The 19,373-nt window shown below is 41.0% G+C and overlaps 1 protein-coding gene across 2 annotated transcripts in view; it reads right to left on the bottom strand.

The window, feature by feature from the left end:
• GPATCH2L (G-patch domain containing 2 like) overlaps positions 1–19,373 on the bottom strand; it is a 187,271-nt gene that overhangs the window by 86,068 nt on the left and 81,830 nt on the right. The window contains exon 10 of one of the 2 annotated variants that reach the window (XM_042864953.1): positions 18,721–18,888. In XM_042864953.1, coding sequence (XP_042720887.1) covers positions 18,721–18,888 — 168 coding nt within the window. Of the gene's footprint in view, positions 1–18,720; positions 18,889–19,373 lie in introns of those variants that run through there. The other variant, XM_042865125.1, reaches the window with a different exon arrangement.

Genomic DNA, 19,373 nt, shown 5'->3' with positions numbered 1-19,373 from the left:
CCACGAAGCAAATTCAAGATTATCCTCATTCCTGAGCTGCTTGAAACATAAAGAAAGAAAATGATTTGTTCAAAGTCTCTTCTACTGAGTGCTTGACTCTAACTATTGGTCACCATGCTTTCCACAACGCTGAGGTGCTCTCCAAGAGTTGAAGGAAAAAATAAGAAGTGCAGGATGCACCGCACAACTGACAACTAACTCAACAAATGCTGAACAATATTCCATTTTTAGCAAGCAGGATTATGTATATGACTTCACCTCAACTCTTGTGTGCTGTTTCTGCTGTACCTCATTAACTGGGCAAGCTGTGAGAGATGTGCAATTTTCCCATCACTCCTACAATGATCCTTAGATGGAAAGGATGCTGTAGGAGGACAAAGAACAAGTGATTGAAATAACAGTTGTGCTCACTCACAGGCCCACTTGAACCCTTCTCCCTGTAAGGTGTTTACATTAGACAACAAGATGCATAACACAACCAAGATTACAGCACCGAGTATAAGGAAAAAAAATAAATCGAGACACATTCTCCTAGGACTCTAGCATCACTGCTGTGGACTGCTCATGCACAGTGGTACAGGGCAGAGGAAGTTTGTTCTTGCTTGACAGCTAAGCTGACATTCCCTTGGCCGCAGGCTGAACAGCCAGCAGAAGAATGAACGTCTTGGTCAGAGGTGGAGAAACCTGCCAGACAGCAACTAGCACAAGGCAGCCAGGAAAACTGCACTGGTCACAAGAATCAGGATGTCACCTATAGACTCTGCTTCAAATACCCATTAATCCTTTGGTGTCTCATCCAAATACCTTGGAAACACCTGTCTTCTTGTAAGCACTTTACATCTTAGGTGGCTAAACCTGTCAGGAAATTATTGAAATGCACATCAGGCTGAAGACTTGCACCACGTGCCTCTCCATAACAAAAAAATCCTGCAAATAGCTCCAGAATGGAGTGCTTACCAACACAATGTAGTAGTTTAATATGAAAGTGTTCCTGTGCACATAAATTTGCATGTTTGATACTTTCACTTCGACATCACTGTTTCTTTTGTTTTATTCCATGCCAGAAATAATAATTTTCAGTGAAAAAAAAAAACAACACACTGACAATAAAATGCATAGCTACATAACCAGCCACCTCTCTGCAGGAATGTGAATAGTGACAGGTTCAGAGTGATGGGTTCAGTGAATGTACACAGCAGTAACAGCTCCAAGGAATCTGGAAAAGGAGCTGTACTATCAATCAATCAGAGTAGCCAAGACCCTGCCACACCAATTTGAGATAAGGACAAAGAAATAAAAAAAGAAGAACCAGTGGGTCTGCAAATATATGACCGATCTTATCTACTTAAAATAAGTATACACTTCAAAAATAAAAACCTAAACAGTTTACCATACCTCAGCACAGACATTCCCTTCAAGTTAAGGGGAAGTAACCATCAGCTCTGCCAATTCCCTTCAGCAGCTCCAGCAGCTGCTCACATCAGCCTGGCAGTCTGCTCATGAGGGCAGTGTCTTGTTGGCTGCTGGCAGCCAACAGAGCTCCAGCAAATTCAAAGCTACAACCTACACGCAGTTGTGTAAATAACTGAAGGTATTTTAAAGAGACAATAGGTAAGAACAAAGCTCTGCCACAGATTTGCCAGCTCCTGGCTGGGTGGAATAAACACAATATGCAGTCTCTACACAAGGGCTGGTGACGACTTCTGCATCACTGAATTCCACAGACTGCTAGGTGTGGACAGTTGAGTCATTAAGCCTTAACGCAATGCTTCAGAAGCAACTTTTCCTACCCCGACTGAGAGGCAAACCCAAGTCCTCCTCACCCATAGCCTCAGCCTCCCCAGCAGTCTTGGGACTGAGCAATGTGCCTTTCCAGGTTGCCCTCTCTGTGAGCGCAAGGACAGAGCAAAGGGGCGCACTTAGCAATCTTGCTAGGGAACACTGTCTACCATGTCACAAATTAACATCCTCCCCAAATTATTTAGGGGGGACAGAGGGAAAAATCTCAAATAGTTTCTCCTTTCCTGCCAATTGTTCACATCCCCTACCTCAGTTCTGGCTGGATTCCCCCTTCCCCCTGTCCTCAGCTAGCACCGCCAGGCTCAGTCCTCCTCATCCTAGCCCCCCCTCCCCAAGGACAAGCAAAGTTATTACAATAATGAATTAGCCAGGCTGCTTACTGCTGCCAGTGGCGAAGGCAATTATCCCACTCCACGTCCCCAGCCACCGCTCAGCTCCCTCATAAAGAGAGGCTTTTGGGGCCGCTTTGTGCTTTGATTGGAAATGAAGAGATTGCTAATTAGGGAACCCCTGCTGGGATCGGGCTGGCAGGAACAATGGTGAAACGGACGGAGCACACGTCCATTTAGAGAAGGGGGGGAGAAGAGAGAAATGTGAGCTCCCCTGTAATGTAGTGCATCCTCTGCTCATGTCATAAACAACAGGGCAGACAATTTTATAGAGCTTTTCACCTTTTAAAGCATGCTAATTTGTTTATAGGAAGCAATAATTTGGTGTGTGTTTGCATAGGTCAATGCCTGTAGTTTCTGTGTACAGTATGGATTGATGTATGCATGCACATACACTGCCGTTTCCAGAGAAGCATTTTCTTAGAGTGTGTCTAGACAGCTGTGCATTTCTTGCCATTTGCTGAGCAGCACGCATCAATCCTACATTAACAGGGAAAGATGCATAGACAAGTCCATTGATGAGTATTAGCATAGAATTTAATGCCTGAATTTACAAATAAGCAAAGTTGAAAACGACTTGCCAAATTAGTCAGCTCACCTGAGGCTTGCCCAGCACCCGCTTCCATTGCTTTGCCCGAGTACTTTAAATGATAAGTGAACCTCCAGGAGAGAATTTCAACACTCAAACATTTTCTTAAAACTCAGCTTCCACTTAATTCAATTGTGCTAACTGTCCTTGGACTCACAGAAGGTACATTCACCTTTCTTAGCTTATGAATAGCCCACACACAAACTACAAAAGATCTCCCTTGCAGTGCACAAGCATATTTGAACAACTTCATAAAACGGACTGACAACCCTCAAATGAGTAACATACTTGTGTTTTGTGCTCTACTCACTTTTACCTATTGTCAAACACGAAGTCTCTCCCAACAGATCAACATGCAAATCATTCTATTTATAAAATACAGTCTGCCTACAAAAGTAAGTGCCTCATCTTTTTATGCAAAGTTGATAGAAGGCAGCTGCAACCTATCCTGCAATGCTCAGTTAGTTAACTAATTCCATCAGGGAAGGACAAGTCCCACATAAACAGAAAGTATAGTTTTCAACCACACATTTACCTTACCATACACAAAATTTGCATACTGTCAATTAGCATTAGGTGACTTATGCAAGGTAAAGCAAATTTCAAATTTTAAACTTGAACTTAGATTTCAGAATTTCCTTGCAGATACTGAAGCATTTGAACTACTAAGGTATTTGTTTTCCTGAAAATGTTTTCAGCAAAGCACAAGTCCTAACAGAAAGCGAGCACTAAAGGGTGGAAACAAGATTGCACTGAGAATGACTTTCAAATTCATAGACCATTTCTCCCTGCTGTTTGCTCACCTCTAGTGTTTATATCCTTCAAACAGTCGTAGGTAGTTTTCATGTTTCCTTCTTCGTCATCACTTAGCCAAGCTTCACATATTTAGATCTTTTGATCTTCCCTCATAAAAACAATCCCTCCAGCTCTGTCATCATTTTTGTTGTTCTTCTCTTACTACCTTCCAAGTTTTCTCTGCATTTTTTCTTCTAGTGCCCAGAGCTGAAAGTCTCACCAGGATGGTACAGAGCAAGAACACTACCTCAATGCTTTGTGATGTCCTGCTTCCAAACAACATAATCAAATCTCATACAAATGCCAAAGTATGCAACCTGCCTGCTTTTCCTTCTTGGTCTGTGGTGCTACAGTGCTAGCTCAGATTAGACTTGCCTGTCACCACCATTCCTCCCCATGCTCCCATTCAGTCCTCTACCACGTTCCATTTACCTGAGGAATATTTTCCCTTGAGCAGGTACAGCCTGAAAGGAAACCTTGTGTCAGAACCACGTTTAAGGTCGCTTTGGTTTGCTGACAACCCTGTAGTTACCTGCATCACGTACAAAACCTGGCCACTTCAAAGCAAGGAAACAACCACCTATGGACATCAAGGGCCAAACTGTAATGTGGCATACAATACCAGGGCTGGTTAGGTTTCACCACAGCTGTGCTGGTTTACACCAGCTAACAAGCTATTTCCATAAGTGTATTTCCAAGTGGCCGTATCACAAACAATTATTCAGATAAAGTACAAAGAAAGGCCTGTTGCAGCTCATTTGCTGCTGTTCTTACACACAAAGCCTCATTTTCATAATCCAAGTATTTATTCATTTATTTTTTAGGATATGGCTATAGTGAATATATTAACAATTCAGCGTGTCTACCAACTGGTACTGGAATTCTTTGGTAAAGCATTAGCAGTTCTACTCTTGATCATAAGACTATAATTTAGAAAAAGAGAAATAAAACTCACAGTAGAATTATGAATATAGAGGCTACCCATATTTGAGACTGATGGCTTCATTACTACATTCATTCATAGGATCTGATTCCAAATAGCCTTAATATCCTAGCAAAGGGGAGTGAAAGAAGGTGGTCCTCTCATTGCATTATAGCAGACAGGTAAGGTGCAGTCAAAGGCTGAAAACCTAAAACCCGGCAAGACACAAGCAAATCCATCCACTGTCAGATTGATCCTCTCATGCTCCTAACAACAGACTACTATTTCTGGTCTTGTGAACTCACTCTCTTTCACAGAGCAACTTGCTTGAAATAACTCAGTTCTTAACCATTCCTGTACAAAGGAGGACAGTACGAACAGAGAATCCCAATCCAGGATTTCTTCCTCAAATTCTTCCCAGAGCAACAAAATTACATTCTGCCACAGACAGTAAAAGTAAAGGCCAAAGTCTCTTAGAGCATACTGAGTTTCTTTACCTGAAAGATTTTAGTGTAAAATCTTCATTATTACAGCAATCAGGTCACCTCCCAGTCTTCTCCAAGCTGAAGAAACAAAGCTTTCTCAGCCTCTTTGCATAAGCCATGCCCTCAAGTCCTCTCACCATCTCAATTGCCCTTCTTTGGACACATTCTAATATTTTTATATTCTTATGCTGTGGAACCTAAAACTGCACCACAGTACTCAAGGTGAGGCAGCACCAATGCTGAGTATGGTCAGATGATTTCTTTCCACTGGTTATCCATGTGCTGACATACGCGAATGCACAGCTCTAAGTGGGGAGATGAAATGGGTTTAAAATGCCAAAAGGTTGGTTTAATCCAAATTGACCACAAGGAGGATTACTATAGGCTCAGATGCACACGACATATGCTCCCCACATTGCTAATGTACTTTCACAACTGCTGTATTTACATTTAGGGTTGTCTTTTTTTTTTTTTCCAGATGTTTTATTTATGTTTAGGGTATTTTTCTTTGAAAACATCTCCTTCTGTGTAGGCAAATGCTGACATGGTTGAGACAGAATGAGACTGAAAGACATAATTTCTGAATTGAAAAGCATGGTTCTATGAGACCAGGACTTGCTGGAAACGAAAACTATCCAGAGAGCAATCTGAAAAGCATAATACTTTAATATAATAATAATTTAATTCCAAGAACAGACTGAGGAGTGACAGGATACAACTGTAAGCATAGGAAAATTTAACAGTGGAGAGTTCTTTTATCTTTCTTTTAAACGATGTAAAATAAGACTATTTCTAGTAATCAAAACTAGACAAATTCTACTTCACAATAAAGAGAATGTTTTCATTTTTAAACAGAAGGAACTGGCCAGTTGGACAACCTGCCATGAGGTACTCCAGATAATCACAATGTCTTTCCATAACAGCTGCATGTCTCTTTAGAAGATACTGACATTGAGAAGCTACCGAGTCAGTCCAGGAGTTACTAGGTGGGTTTTAATGGCCTGCATTAAGCCTAGAGCATCAAAGTGACATGGGTTTGCCTCAAAATATTTTTAGATTTCAGTTATTTACAAGTTTCAGTATTTGTGCACATTTATCTTGCTTTCTGCATCTGTTTCAATCTGGTGAAACCATTCACTGAGAAGGGTTTGTGCTGTACCAACTAACCAGAACTTTTTTGTTCTCAATAAGCTTCAATTAAGAGGAATCATAAATGGTTTTCATAACGCAATTTCTTATATATTAATCCTTCTATGAAAAACTACCTACGTTTACCAGAGAACATGCATCTCATCTACCAGAATGCTTAAAGAAATCTGAAAGCCCAATGGCAAGGGCTGCACAGTGCATCAATCCTACACAAGACAATAAGTGGTCAGTTGGAAGTGTCTGTGTCTTGATTTGCTTTTTTAAGATCTGCTTTACTTTAAAAGTTCATTCAAGCTTCACAGAGCAAGATGCCCATGAGAAAAAAAATATATATAAGACCCAGAACATCAGGGTTATAAAATAATATATGATTACTGTTTGTCTACCATCCAAGCCCGCTAACATTTGTCTTGCTGTCCAGCTTTGCTTCTACTACTACAATATGTAATTTTAATACTGGAGCACTGGCAGCCTGAAGTGAAGCCATGGACTCTGCTGTAGCAGAAAAATCTGTTTTTCCAGCTTCTCGTGTACTCTGACTAACAGATAAAACAAATCTGTTATTTAGTTTCAAGTGACTGGAACCATGTGCCATCAGAAGAGACTACATAGTACTGGGGACCATATTTTTTTATTCTTCTCCATTAAGCTGTGATGTACTATTTTACTGCCTACTGAAGGCCTTTTAAACTCGCACACTGCTGTTCTCCAATTGCTCCTTCCAGTTTGTGTCATACCAGGCTGTTCTTAAAATCTTAAAAATCCTTGACAAAGTGTTTAATTTTTAGGAAGCCCTGGTCACACTTATTCATCTGAAAAACTACACTAGCACAGCCTGGGAGAAGAGCCAGCAGCAGATGTGGGGGCAATTTGTGGACTGTGTCAAATACCTGATGGAAGAAGCACTCCCCAAACTCCAGCAGATGGAGGCTTCCATTGCAGATCTTGCCTCAGTGATGCAACCATCAGGGAAACTGGCCTACATCATAGATGCAGGACTTGTCACTTGGTACTCTCTGAAAAAAAAAGGCCTTCGTCCAGCTGGAATTTCCTCCTCCCCATAAAGAAATGCTACCTGTGAGTAGCCTTGAACACTGGCCAAAGACAGGTTCGAAACTCGAAGTGTAAAACCTTTTCAACAGAAACACAATAAAACTTACAGAGTAGTTCAAGAGAACGATGAAAAGTGGCAGCAGGGGAGGGCAAAAAAGAAACAGAGGTTGGCCAAGGAAACAAGGATTAAGAGACAGGACTTCTGTCTAAAAAGAATCTAAGAGTGGAAACAATGAAAAGAAGAAACTGTGTATCATGAGAGAAAACTAGAGAGAGAGAGAAAAAAAAAAAAAAGAAATTAAGAAATAATATTAACTGAACAACCAGGAAAATTTCTCTGGTAGCAGAAGCACTTGAGCAGTAGAAATGTATGTCACCCAGCAGTGAATGGGTGTGGAAGAAAGTTGGGCAAGCCAAGCCAGTCAAACAGAAGAACTGAATAACTTAAGAAACTTTTCCCACCTGTAACTGCTGTGATTAATCATTCTACAATAGCTGAGAAGCTTAGAAGAGGTTTACTTACTATCACAAATTATCTATTGAAAGTGCGAGACCAACATATTCCCCCCAAACAGTAGCACATTACTGACAGAAACAGCTTTATAAACTCAGAAAAGATTATGGGCTTCTCCTCCAAGGAACGTTTAAGCATGGGAGTATCTTTTTCTTCCCTAATGATAGGAGAAGGAAGTGAAAGAGGTCAGAGTTCTGTAGACCTCTCTGCACTCCCTGTGGTCTAGTTAAGGAGACTTAAAAGGTTCCACATTAACTGGGGTGATTTTGTCAATTATACACAGTGAGGAAAAAGAGCTCCTATAGTAAGTGTTTCCAGGACAGCTGCTCCGTTGGTGAAACACTGCTGCATTCCAGAAATAAACTCCTACAGTCAAATTAGCATCTCAAGTCCTCTCTCTGCAGAAACGTGACTTTACCAAAGTTGCAGCAGTTCCCAGATGAATGGGAAACCAGCAGCATAAATTCCTGCTTGGCTCCGCTTTTAAATAGTATATGATACAAACATCTTTTTGTACAAAGGCAGCTTTCATAGTCACATAATTACCCCATGTTATTGATGGGCTCAAAAAGTAAAATTGGGAATATTTCTGGCTTGGAAGGAGAACTAAAACTAGCATCACTCCCCACAACTTCAGGCCTGCTAAGAGGTTTTTTTTAGGTCTGAACAGTTATTGGGACTTCAGCGCCAGAAGGTTTTGTTTCCAACATGGGTCAGTACCTACCAGTGCAAGTTACAATAGAAAACACGTACAAGACACAACAATCTACATTTGAAGCAAGACAGAAAGCACGGTTGCTCTCGATCAGGCCTTTTCTGTCTCCCAAAAAGTAATGCAAACCTGCCCTCTCACTACAGAGGTGAATTCTGGGCCATGAAAGTAAATTCACTCAGAAGCTCCAAGGCAGTCCCTCATGTTTTGTTGAAGACGCACATTAAGCAGCAAAACTACAACATGAAACAGCTTCCAAGCTCACACAGCTTTACAACTACAAGTTTACAGACAGCTGCACTGGAGAAGACCCATGAAATCCTGGGGGAAAAAAAAAAAAGAAAGCCACAACAACAAACTACAATTTTCAACAGATAATGGCACGTTTGTTCAGTGCTTTGGGCTCATAGGGAAGGCGCTGGACAAGAAACAGGCTGATTCATGTGACCACTGAGTGTATAAACCTTCACGGTCCTCTCTCTTTCTCACACTGAACCCTCATCTTGCAAGTAAAATATCTTGCTCCTTGACCCAACACATCATCAAACTAAAGCTCATTGGATGACTAAATCTTCTGCAGAACTACACATTGCAGAGCAGAGGATGGATTATACATGGAAACATCACGTGTTATACATGGAAAAGATCACAGCTGCTGTATAGTCTGCTCTTCTGCATCCATAGAGGCACATGCCTTTTTTCCTTTGGGCCTTTCTCTGCCCAGCAAATTCCAGTGCAAGAACCACCCCGTCCAGGGGAAGGAATGCACACCAGTCAAAACCAATACATTCAGGGAGCATTGTCTATGTGGGGCTCAGCCTTCCTCCCTGGCTGTATTCTTGTCTTCAGTGCTGCTTTCTCAATGGCATAGCTTATCTGCCTTTGGAACTTTCACAGCTTTGAGAACATGGCCTATAACAGCAGAAAAACATTTAGTGTAAACAAAATATAAATGCTGTGTGTCTGTAATGGGGTGTCACATAAACAAGTAATTCAGCCACCTGCATTTAGTGACAACACTGGTTTCACCTGTAAGAGACGTGAAGACAGTCACATGAGGTCAAGTTAAGAAGTCAGCTAGTCCCATATTTCATCTCTGATAGCAGCCACTAACATGTTCAAGGAAATACTATAAGAAAGGAGAATACTTTTCCTGCTCTCCACCTTGCTGCATTTCTGTGGCTTAAGCTGTTGCCTCTAGACCATAACATTACTGGTCTATGATGACAACCACAAATTCCATAAATTTATTTTCCCAAGTCCATCCATAACTTTGCTACTGAATAACACAGAGGCCAACAAATCCCACAGTTTAATTCTGGTTATATGAAAAAAATCCTTCCCTTGGTTTATCTAAAGTCAGTTCCCTCTGAACTATTTTTTAAGAAAAAATGATGACTATGGCACCGAAAAAAATGGGAAAGCACACATTTGTGAACATGTAGCAAAGCTCTCCTGGCTAAGAAAGAGAGGTGTTAATTTTGCAAAGCAAAGAATTAGATAGGTCTTGCACAGTGACGTAAAGGAGTATACTTTATCTTCTAGTTAAGCGCACAGTAAGTAAAGGCATCTGCATATAAAATAAGCCATGCTTGTGTTAACACATTACCATTAATTCCTATCTCAGTTACCCTTGGTTATTATGTCTGTGACTATAAGACAACTGTACTTCCAGCCATCTCGTCTCGAAGAGAACTGCAAGGTCTCTAGGACAAAAGCTGTCTCACGTCTCAATGCAGCAGGCCCAAGAGTAGGGACTGTGTCATGATACAAGCAACAAGGGCAAAATGGAAGAAACATCCAAAGCTGCCAGCACGACTTGTAGCCACAGTCTGAGAGCTAGTTAAAAAGAAGTGGAGCAGTCACAGCATGAAATTTATTAAGTGTAGATAATAATTTTACATTACATAATACACAGTACTGTAAGCCACAAATGTTCAACTACTGATCAAGTCCCAAAATAAACAATTATATTCTGTATTATATGTACATTGGTGTTACTCTTATCCCCCACTATTTTTGCTTTTTAAGCAGTTGGTTTTGCTTTTTAGTTGTTCACTGAAACCTTGTGGTCTAGACACTTTTTTTCCTTTCAAAAGAAAATTGCAATTTTTCTCATCATTTATTTTCACTTGGTGGAGTTGTCAAGTAAAATTTCAAGTACAGCAATAAAGTTGTTGGCAGAATCAAAGAAGATGAACTATAGAAATGATATATAGGGTAATTAAATGGCTCTAAGTTATTTGCGTATCTCTATATATAAACTGTCCTGACTTAATAAAGAAGCATTTCACAGTAGTTTTTTTGGCTCTCTTGGCTTTCTGCAAGATTCTGCAATGGGCTCCAAATGCTCCCAGGCTTTCCTGGCCTTCTGTCCCGGCTATGGAGGCTATCACCCTCCATCTGAAACTCCTCATAACACAACAGCACATGCAGAAAAATGAAAGGGTGCAAAGCACGTGAATGCAAAGCAGAGAGAAAAGGAGATATGGAACACGATGAGAAAACTACGCTTTTACTTCTGCAGATCTGAGTCCAAATCAGTAGTCATCCACAAAGGCCTAGCTAAGGCCATAAGCCAAGCCCATCTTGCAAGCTGCCTGCAACTGGTGCCTCAGGGCAACAGCATGAAGGCTTCCCCAGCCCACTGCACTGCAAAGACAGCTGTGAGTCCCAGAAATAGGCAGGAGAGTGTTCCCTCAGACCCCACCATGCCCATGGTCACATAAGCACCCAAGAGACGTTCAAGGCTGCCACTCTGCATGCTCTGCTCTTCAAACACCTCACACATGCATCTACAGGTGGTATAGTTGAGCAGACAAAGCACTGTTCATCCACCAGCTCCTGCAGTAACCTGGTGTTTCTTCCTTTACCACCTTGGGGGTAAGAAAGAAATGTCTGCCTTCTCGGGGCAGGTTCTTCTTCAGTGCAAAGCAGCTGTTTTATCACCTGCCCATCAACAGCAAATAGAGGTGGACAGAAGTTAGCCTGGGCTCATAGGATCAAAAGAATTTAGCCACTTTATTTCAAGCATTGAGTCCAACTGGGAGGTGACTCCAATTTGGCCAGAAAGGGAATGGAAAAGAATAGGAGAGATGTGATACAGGCTGCTACTTCACAAAATGCCACTACAGACAAAGACTAGGAAAAAAACTCTCAAAAACACCATTCACAGCCAACTGCCATTACCCACTATAAGCCAGTGACACTTGTGCATGTGCAGGGAAGCTGCTCACCCACTCCTTGTGAGCAGATAGACAAGTGGTAAACTCAACACATGTCTAGCACGGGGTTTTTCTGGAATGAGTTGGCAACAGAACAGGTCCACCTTCACACTATTCTAGGTAAACAGAGGATGTTGCTGGTACAAAGTGTCTCAAAGTGGCAGAAATAGCATTATCACTTCAGGGTTGTTTCCTGAAGAATCAATAAGCCAAGACAATCAATTCTTCTGGCTAGCCCTTATTTCCCAGAAGCCATGGCTCTCAGCCCCTATCATTTCACCTTTCATAAACAAGCCAGCAGCGCCAGTAATTCCATCCTCCTTGAACACACATTACACTAGCTCACATGCCAGAAGAGACTACAGAGCTGGAAATAATGTAGCCAGGTTAGCACAGTATTGCAGTGAGGCACTACCCATTAGTACAGCAAAGCAACAACATCTCTATATATTGCCCTTCAAGCACCTATACGTATGCTTACGTTCAATTTCTTTTTATGGGACAGACTACCCTAAAGAAATCAGAGCTGTAGCTCTCTGTCCCCCACAACTTCTCTGTGCAGGGAGTACAAGGCATCTGCAGAGCAGAGCTCCCCCTCTCAGAAGGTAGCAGTAGATGGCACTGACAGTCATTACAGTCCCAGGAGCCCACCACAGAGAAAAGTGAAGTTTAATCCTATATAGCACAAAGAGAGCAAAAGGGATGGGGAGAAGAGTCAGGAAGAATAGAAAAATCTTGTTATTATATGCACTGCAAAAAAAGAGAATGAGGGTTACTGGAGGCAAAACACTGGACTGTACTAGGAGTCTGCAGTAACACAAAGCATTTTGCTGTGGTCATGCAACTCATGAGCCACAGAGAACAGGCAAGCAGGAACTCCATCTAAGACGTGCAGAACACATCATCACATCAGTGAAGTGACTCACTTTAGGCTAAACAGGGTGTCTGTGTCAGAGCTAGAATTAAAAAACAACAGTGAAACAAATGGCTCTGTACAAAGATTGCCTATGAATACATTTAAGCTGTGCACCTAAAAAGCAGGGGGGCTTTGGATAGGCTCCGAGAAAGACATTAGGGATAAGTGTTAGAGAGGATGCTGATGCAAGGAACCCTTTCCTAGATTTTTGTTTTGTACACAAAAGGCTCCTCTACCCAAAGACAGCATCAGCCAATGGTTATAACTTGAGTGCTGCGCTGCTCTCAGTGCTAGTCTGTGGGTTCAAGGAGCACAACTCAGAAATTCACATTCACTTGAGCTCTCCGCCAATCTACCTGAGTCCACATTGCCCACAGAGAAAGGTTGAAAACCCCCCTGCTAGGCCATGGAGACATAACGCATCAGGGAAGAGCTTTCTTCCTAAAGAGAAGCAGAAGAAAGAGCTGCTGATGAGCACAACTGTAATTCCTGCACGCCCAGGAGACCCATAGGTAAAGAAAAGGCCTGAGGATGGGATGAGAGTAAAGCAAACAAAGAGAAAGCAGTCTGGAAGGCCTGGCAGCAGGCATGCCCCCTCTTCTACCCAAGAAGTCACACTCCAGGCCTTGTGAACTTTGGGAGGACGTCACTGAAATGCCTGCACTTTTGTACATGGCTACTGGCCATTTGCTGAGACCTACTACAAAGAGGTGATCACGGGAGCCTTGAGAAACAAGAACTTCTGGAGTGCATTTCCTGCTGAACCAGCAAACACAATTATAAAGAGATAGAGAATCCATTCTAGGAGAAGCATGAAACTCTTGTGAGCAGGATCATTCACATCTCACGTGGTAGAGGGAAAGGAAAGGGCAGCAACCCCTTAATGAATAAAAATAGCCACTTATGTTTCCCTCTTATAAATATGAGATTCAGGCTTTGTAGCTGGCATATGCTTTTCAGTATTCAAATAACATTTAGTTATATCCCATTAAAAAGGATAATTCCCCCTAAGGAAGCAGCCCTTTTTTCCCCTCAGAGTCTTTCAAGCATCCTGAGACTTTTAAAATGCCATTACTTTCAAGTAATTGTGGAAACTAAACTGTATTCTAAGAGTTAAAGAGTCACACTTCCTTCCCTGAAATTCCTACACTACTATAATTTTTTTTTTTTTTTTAAGTAATTGTGGCACACGTAAACAACGACAAGAACACAGTTCTGTGTAGCTTGTGGAAGAGTAGAAAATCAGATTTCAGCTTCCTAGTTCTTCATAAACTGTACATATGCCAGGCAAAGTTGCACCAAAATGTATCTATCTTTGGGGTAAACAGCAGCAGATCATTCATAGGATTCAGCATAACACTGAAAAGAACAGAAAGAGAAGGAAGATTATTTTGCCTAAAAGTTCAGCAGGGGAAATGTAAGTATACACTGCCAACCATATGGCTGCAGCAGAACAGAGCAGGAGAGGTAAAGGCTCAGTACAACAGAAAAGAAGGAGAGGAAGGTAGGAAAAAAATGTTACTCAGTGTTCAGCTTGGCCACAGAAAGTCACATCTCAAAGCGATCTGCTGTGGGTACCAGTTATTAGATGGAAAGAACACAATTATTATGTATTTCAAATGCATTTAATAAAGTAGACTCCAGCTGATGGTGCTCTCCTCAGCAGGTCCAGGCACAGAATACAAAGAGAAGTGGGCCTCAGGCATTTACATCAGGTAACAGTTTTAAATAATTTTTAAACTAGGGCAAGGTGCCAATTCTTACCTCAAGGTGCTGCACCCAGATAGACATGTCAGCAAAAACAGGAAGTTCAGTATATTGAGAATAACCATCAGTACAAGTGGCTCCAGAACCAGAGTAACATTTTTTTAGTCAGTGCTTACCACCTTTGAGAAATAAACCTGGAGCTTCATCTCAGCAAGAGTCACCAGGATCAAATTAAGATTAATGTGAAGGACAACTCTACTGAATTTTGGTTTTACTAGGAGTAACTTAGCCTTTTACTTGCTTGTCTTACCCAAACTGGAAGACATTATTGATGACTTGTACCAAATGCTTTTAAAAACAAAACAACACCACCAAAGAAAACAAACCTAGCAAAGTGGGGTAACTCCTTGTTAGGAGCACAGTAACCCCTTGTTCTCAATCTACACACCTGGGTCAGCGATTTGCAGTCAGTCTGCCATGAGCAAACCAGCCACTGGGGATTTATACAAGTTGTTCTCTGTAGACCTTAGAGTACTTTTGATGTCAGCCATATATCATTTTACAGGCAGGAAAACTGAGGCATATGGAGGCACGACATGACCATGCAAGTCAGAAGATTGTTGGTCTCTATCCCTCAACACACTGCTTAGGAACACTGTACCTCTACTCACTGCAGGCAGGCAGGACCGCTCTTTTTCTGCAACAGCAGGGTCTACCCAAGCATTGAAGACGTACTTACCACAAAAGTAATCAGACATTAATTTGATTAATCTTTCCTGTGACAGAGAACCCAGTTCTCCACCTAAACTGCTTGACCCAAGACTCCAGCTAATCTGAAGTGCAGGAAAAAAAAGCCTCGATAGGTATCAGCCTACTAAACAGAAGTGGAACAATTAGGTATTGACCCACACACACATCTCTTTTTTTTCTTCAAGCAAAAATTACCCAAGGGTTAAACAGAACCAAAAATATAACTCATTAAAATTTTAAATCAGGTCTTCGAGGCAGTAATAATAAAAACTAAGCCCACCCTCCAGTTCTTCCCATTTAGAAGAGTATTTATTTGGAGTTCCTACTAGGCTACAGCATGCACTGCATGTATCCTGCTTTGCTAAAGGAGAGTCTTTCTGAAGCATCACTTGACTTTGTTTTAAATATCTCACTACAGTTTCCATTTTAGCTCTGCGAGATGATTATTTTTTCTAACCAAACTGAAGTTATACAGCAGTTGAAAATGCTGATGGCTTAACTGGTTTCCTTCCCCCCGCCCCTCCACAGCAGCCCTGAGGGGTTTTAACTCTTTCTGTAGCACTGAAATCCTGCTTTTGGAGTTCAATGTTTAACTCGCGCTGGGAGACTCATAAATATTCGGAGTCACTCTCTCCCTCTCTGTTTGATTAGGAAATGAGCCTTTAACTCAATGTAATCCCCAAGCCATTAACAAAAAAGCCCTCAACAGCTCCACTATTAGAATTTCACTCCTAACCCACAGAGGATTGAATTAGATTAACATAACTACCCGCAATCTGAGTTTATTTTCTGTGCCAGATAGAAATGTGTCTTCAGGAAAGGAAAAGAAGAGAGCCGGCGAACAGGCATAGCATAATGAAATGTAAAAATAGATGAGAAATAGATGGACGGATGTACAGGTGAAATGATAAAAGAGGTAAGAGATAGCACGAGCGAGAGATAGCTACACAATCTTTAATAACCAGCTGCTGGCTTTGGGGGGTTTATTCAAAAGGCCCCTCCAAAAAAACCCCACAGAATTGTTTCAAGAAGAGTATTTTTTCCTGTTGGTATTTACTCCATATTCTCAGGGACTTACAGTGAGGCACTGCGGCGCACCGCACTCCAGACACCTGAGCAGATTTGGCACAGGTTATATTTATAATTCTCAGGAGGTGTCATGCTCAGCAACGGGAGGAGGGGCGCAAAAAAGAGAATCTGCACGTCAATCATTACTTTGCTATCAAGGAAACAAACAAACTAGGATGAACTAAGAAAGACGATTTTTCATTCCTCAATAAATAAATAAATCAAGTAACAGCTCTGTGACAAACTACTCAAAGTCAGTCACTCCCGAGGTTCACAGGTGCTCGGTCCACATTAAATGAATTGCTAGTGAGACAGAAACTAAGTAACAAAGACTTCTCCACACATCATACATCAAAGTCTCTCTAACTCTCTCCCCACCCCCAAATAACAGCAAGCCCATAAGCTATTAACTGGTACACCATAAAGCAGGGGGATGCTCGGTGATTTTTTCCTATATGCAGTAACAAAATGCAGCAGGTTGAACAGGGGAAGAGACACACGTGATTAAAATCAAAAGTCCAGCAGTTAAGTGGACACAACTATGGAATAGTTCCAAAAATTAAGGCTAAACATCTTCTAAATTTATGGCTCAGAAGACTTCTATAGGAATGCTTGCATTTCCACAAATCTGTGTACTGAGATATAATAATTGCAGTAATTCCTGAGCACAGTCATGCTGATATTTCTGTATGTATAAGAAGGAAACAGAGTTGATTTTTGTTTTTCAAGTGATGTTGCTTGATTTTCAATTGTTAGGAGGGCTCCAGACCAGTCATACCATGGATTCCTTATTGCTTACAGAGTCGGCAATTTAATTTCTTTAATGCCTTTCACGAAAACCTGCTCTTCTATAAAACAGTGATGTCACACTGTCACAGACTGAGAATAAACGTAATCTTGTGCCAAAACAAACAGAACAGAGACCTAAATAATTTAAATACATTCGTTTTTAAGTAAAGCAAAAAGCCTTAATATGCAAAAGGAAGCTTTCTATGATGAGAACAGTCAGGCTGACAATTCTGTTTTATTTTGGGGGAAGGGAAATTCAGAGCAAGCAGAGTATTGTAATAGTCATTTGGAACACCGCTGGAGTATAAAAATTCATAGTGTTTATCAGTACTGTCCTAAAAGCCTTCCTCATACCTAGAGTTGTAAGTGAAAGAGGAAATATTTTTATCCGTGACTGAAAACTTAGCAAGAATAACGGGGTTCTGTTTGTTCCTTGCACTGAAGTCATAAACTTCAAGAATTCTGAAACATCCATCTAAGAAACACAAAATAAAGAGCCAACCAACAGCCTATTTGCCACATTTCTATGGTTAGTCCAAGCAATTCAGCTATCACCTATTCCCTCGGAATGTGAGACAGCTCTGGATTTATTATTCTGTGCTTATTAGACACTTGTTCCATCCAAATTAAATACAGCTTCATTTTTCTTCTTACTGCTTTCAAGAATGATAAATTGGGGGGGGGGAAGGGGAGAGAGGAGGGGGCAAAAAGTTTTAATAGTATGTATCTCTTACATAATTTAAACTGAAAAACTTAACATACCAAAATTAAAAACTGTAATACTTGCGTTTTGGGAGCCAGACACTACAACCAGGAGAAATGGAGGAATTTTTTCTGTGCTTAAAAATAAATACAAAAACTAAATCCTGCAAAAGATGCAACCCAAATCTCTGAGGTCAAAATACAAAGTAAGAAAAACCTCCTTGACTTCCAGTGTTTCGACAAAAATTTATGCTAAAAGCTATTAAAAAAACAGTTTCTGAGTAATTATTTTCCTCCCAGTTTTCATTCCCTTTTTAACAGAAGTTCTAAAAAAAAAAAAAAAAAAAAAAAAAAAAAAAAAAAATTAAAAAATCTACCATTGTTAAAACCATTTTGCATTTGGGCAGCTTTAAAGCAAACGATTAACTGGCAACCAGAGGCAGACTAAGTTATTTCCCTGACTGTCTCTGCGCTGAGTTTACAAAGACTTGCACCCCCTTTTATCACTGAAGAGGCTTCTGTCTGCTTGGGACACTGAAAATTAGAGAAATATCAACTGCTCAATGACAAAGACATTCAGTACAGGCAAATTTCATTTCCCTTTTAAGAGAAGGTTTGATATGAATTTTTTTTTTTTTTTTTTGGTGAAATTGAGGAAAAGGTGTCACTTGGTTCTTTTAAGACAAGACTGTTGAAGTTTGCAGGTTTGCCTTTACCAGCACGGGATAAACAGCACCTGTCCTTGGTAAGCCCTTAAGCAGAGCTACATTATACACTGACCTTTTTGGAATGCCAGCAAACCTGACCATTTCTATTCCCAAAACATAACTGTTCCTCTCAAACTTTCACTTGCTTATTTCCAGAGGAAAAAGCAACTCCTGAATAGTGAAACTGCCTGATTTCTATGAAGTTCTGAAACCAACTCCTATCCTTGTGGGTCACACTGACCTTCCTTTGACAGTGTGAAAGTAGATATATAGATATATAGATATAACCTTTAACTATATTGGGATGCTGCCATAATTTTTAGCCCAGATAAAAAGATTGGTGCACAGCAACAATTGAATAAATACATTAAAAAAAAACAACAAAACAACAACCTAAAAACAACAAACAGCTCCACAAATGCAATAAAAGGTAGAAGTTCGGTACTTACATGCTGCAGGCTGAGAGATGAAGCTCGAGGCTGGAGTAGAATTTCCCTTGCCCTCAGGTGTTTCTAATTGCTGATTAAATATCTTTTGGTTCCGCCTGCACCAGCCGACAGTCCCCTCTGCGTCTCTGCCTCTCTTTGTGACTAGGACACAGTACTCCGAGTCCCAACCTATAAATAGATCCCAGCTCTGTGATTGATATAACAGGCAGCTGACAAAAAAAAAAAAAAAAAAAAAAAAAGAAAGAAAGAAATAACCAGGTCTTAAGCAAAGCAGAAGCTGGGCTTTTAACTCTGCGCTGTGCCCAGGGAGGAGTCCCCCACAGTCACCCGTGGGCATCAGAAAGAAAAAGTGCAAGGCAATTACTTTCCCAGCAGCATTACAGCAACTTGAGGCATGTAAAGCGAGTGAACAAAATTCAGTGCACAAAGAAGAGGAGGGAAAGCACAACTGGCAGACTGCATCCAACTCTTCCGCAATTTAACAGAAATAAATATCGTTTTAAAAACAGGTTAGGGATTCTGACAAAATGAAAGAGAAGTTCAGAGTTGAGCTCTGGGGTTTGGTCCAGGCATGTTTGTATTTCTGCTGCAGAACAAACGGAGTAGCGGGCAGAGCAGCAGTTTAACAGTTTGATTGTCCATTTAAGGTCTCA

Source organism: Lagopus leucura, unplaced genomic scaffold (genome assembly GCF_019238085.1).
Source record: "Lagopus leucura isolate 7727_CA_CO unplaced genomic scaffold, USGS_WTPT01 Super-Scaffold_1, whole genome shotgun sequence".
Classification (NCBI taxonomy): domain Eukaryota; kingdom Metazoa; phylum Chordata; class Aves; order Galliformes; family Phasianidae; genus Lagopus; species Lagopus leucura.
This window is presented reverse-complemented; position numbering and strand designations above follow the sequence as displayed.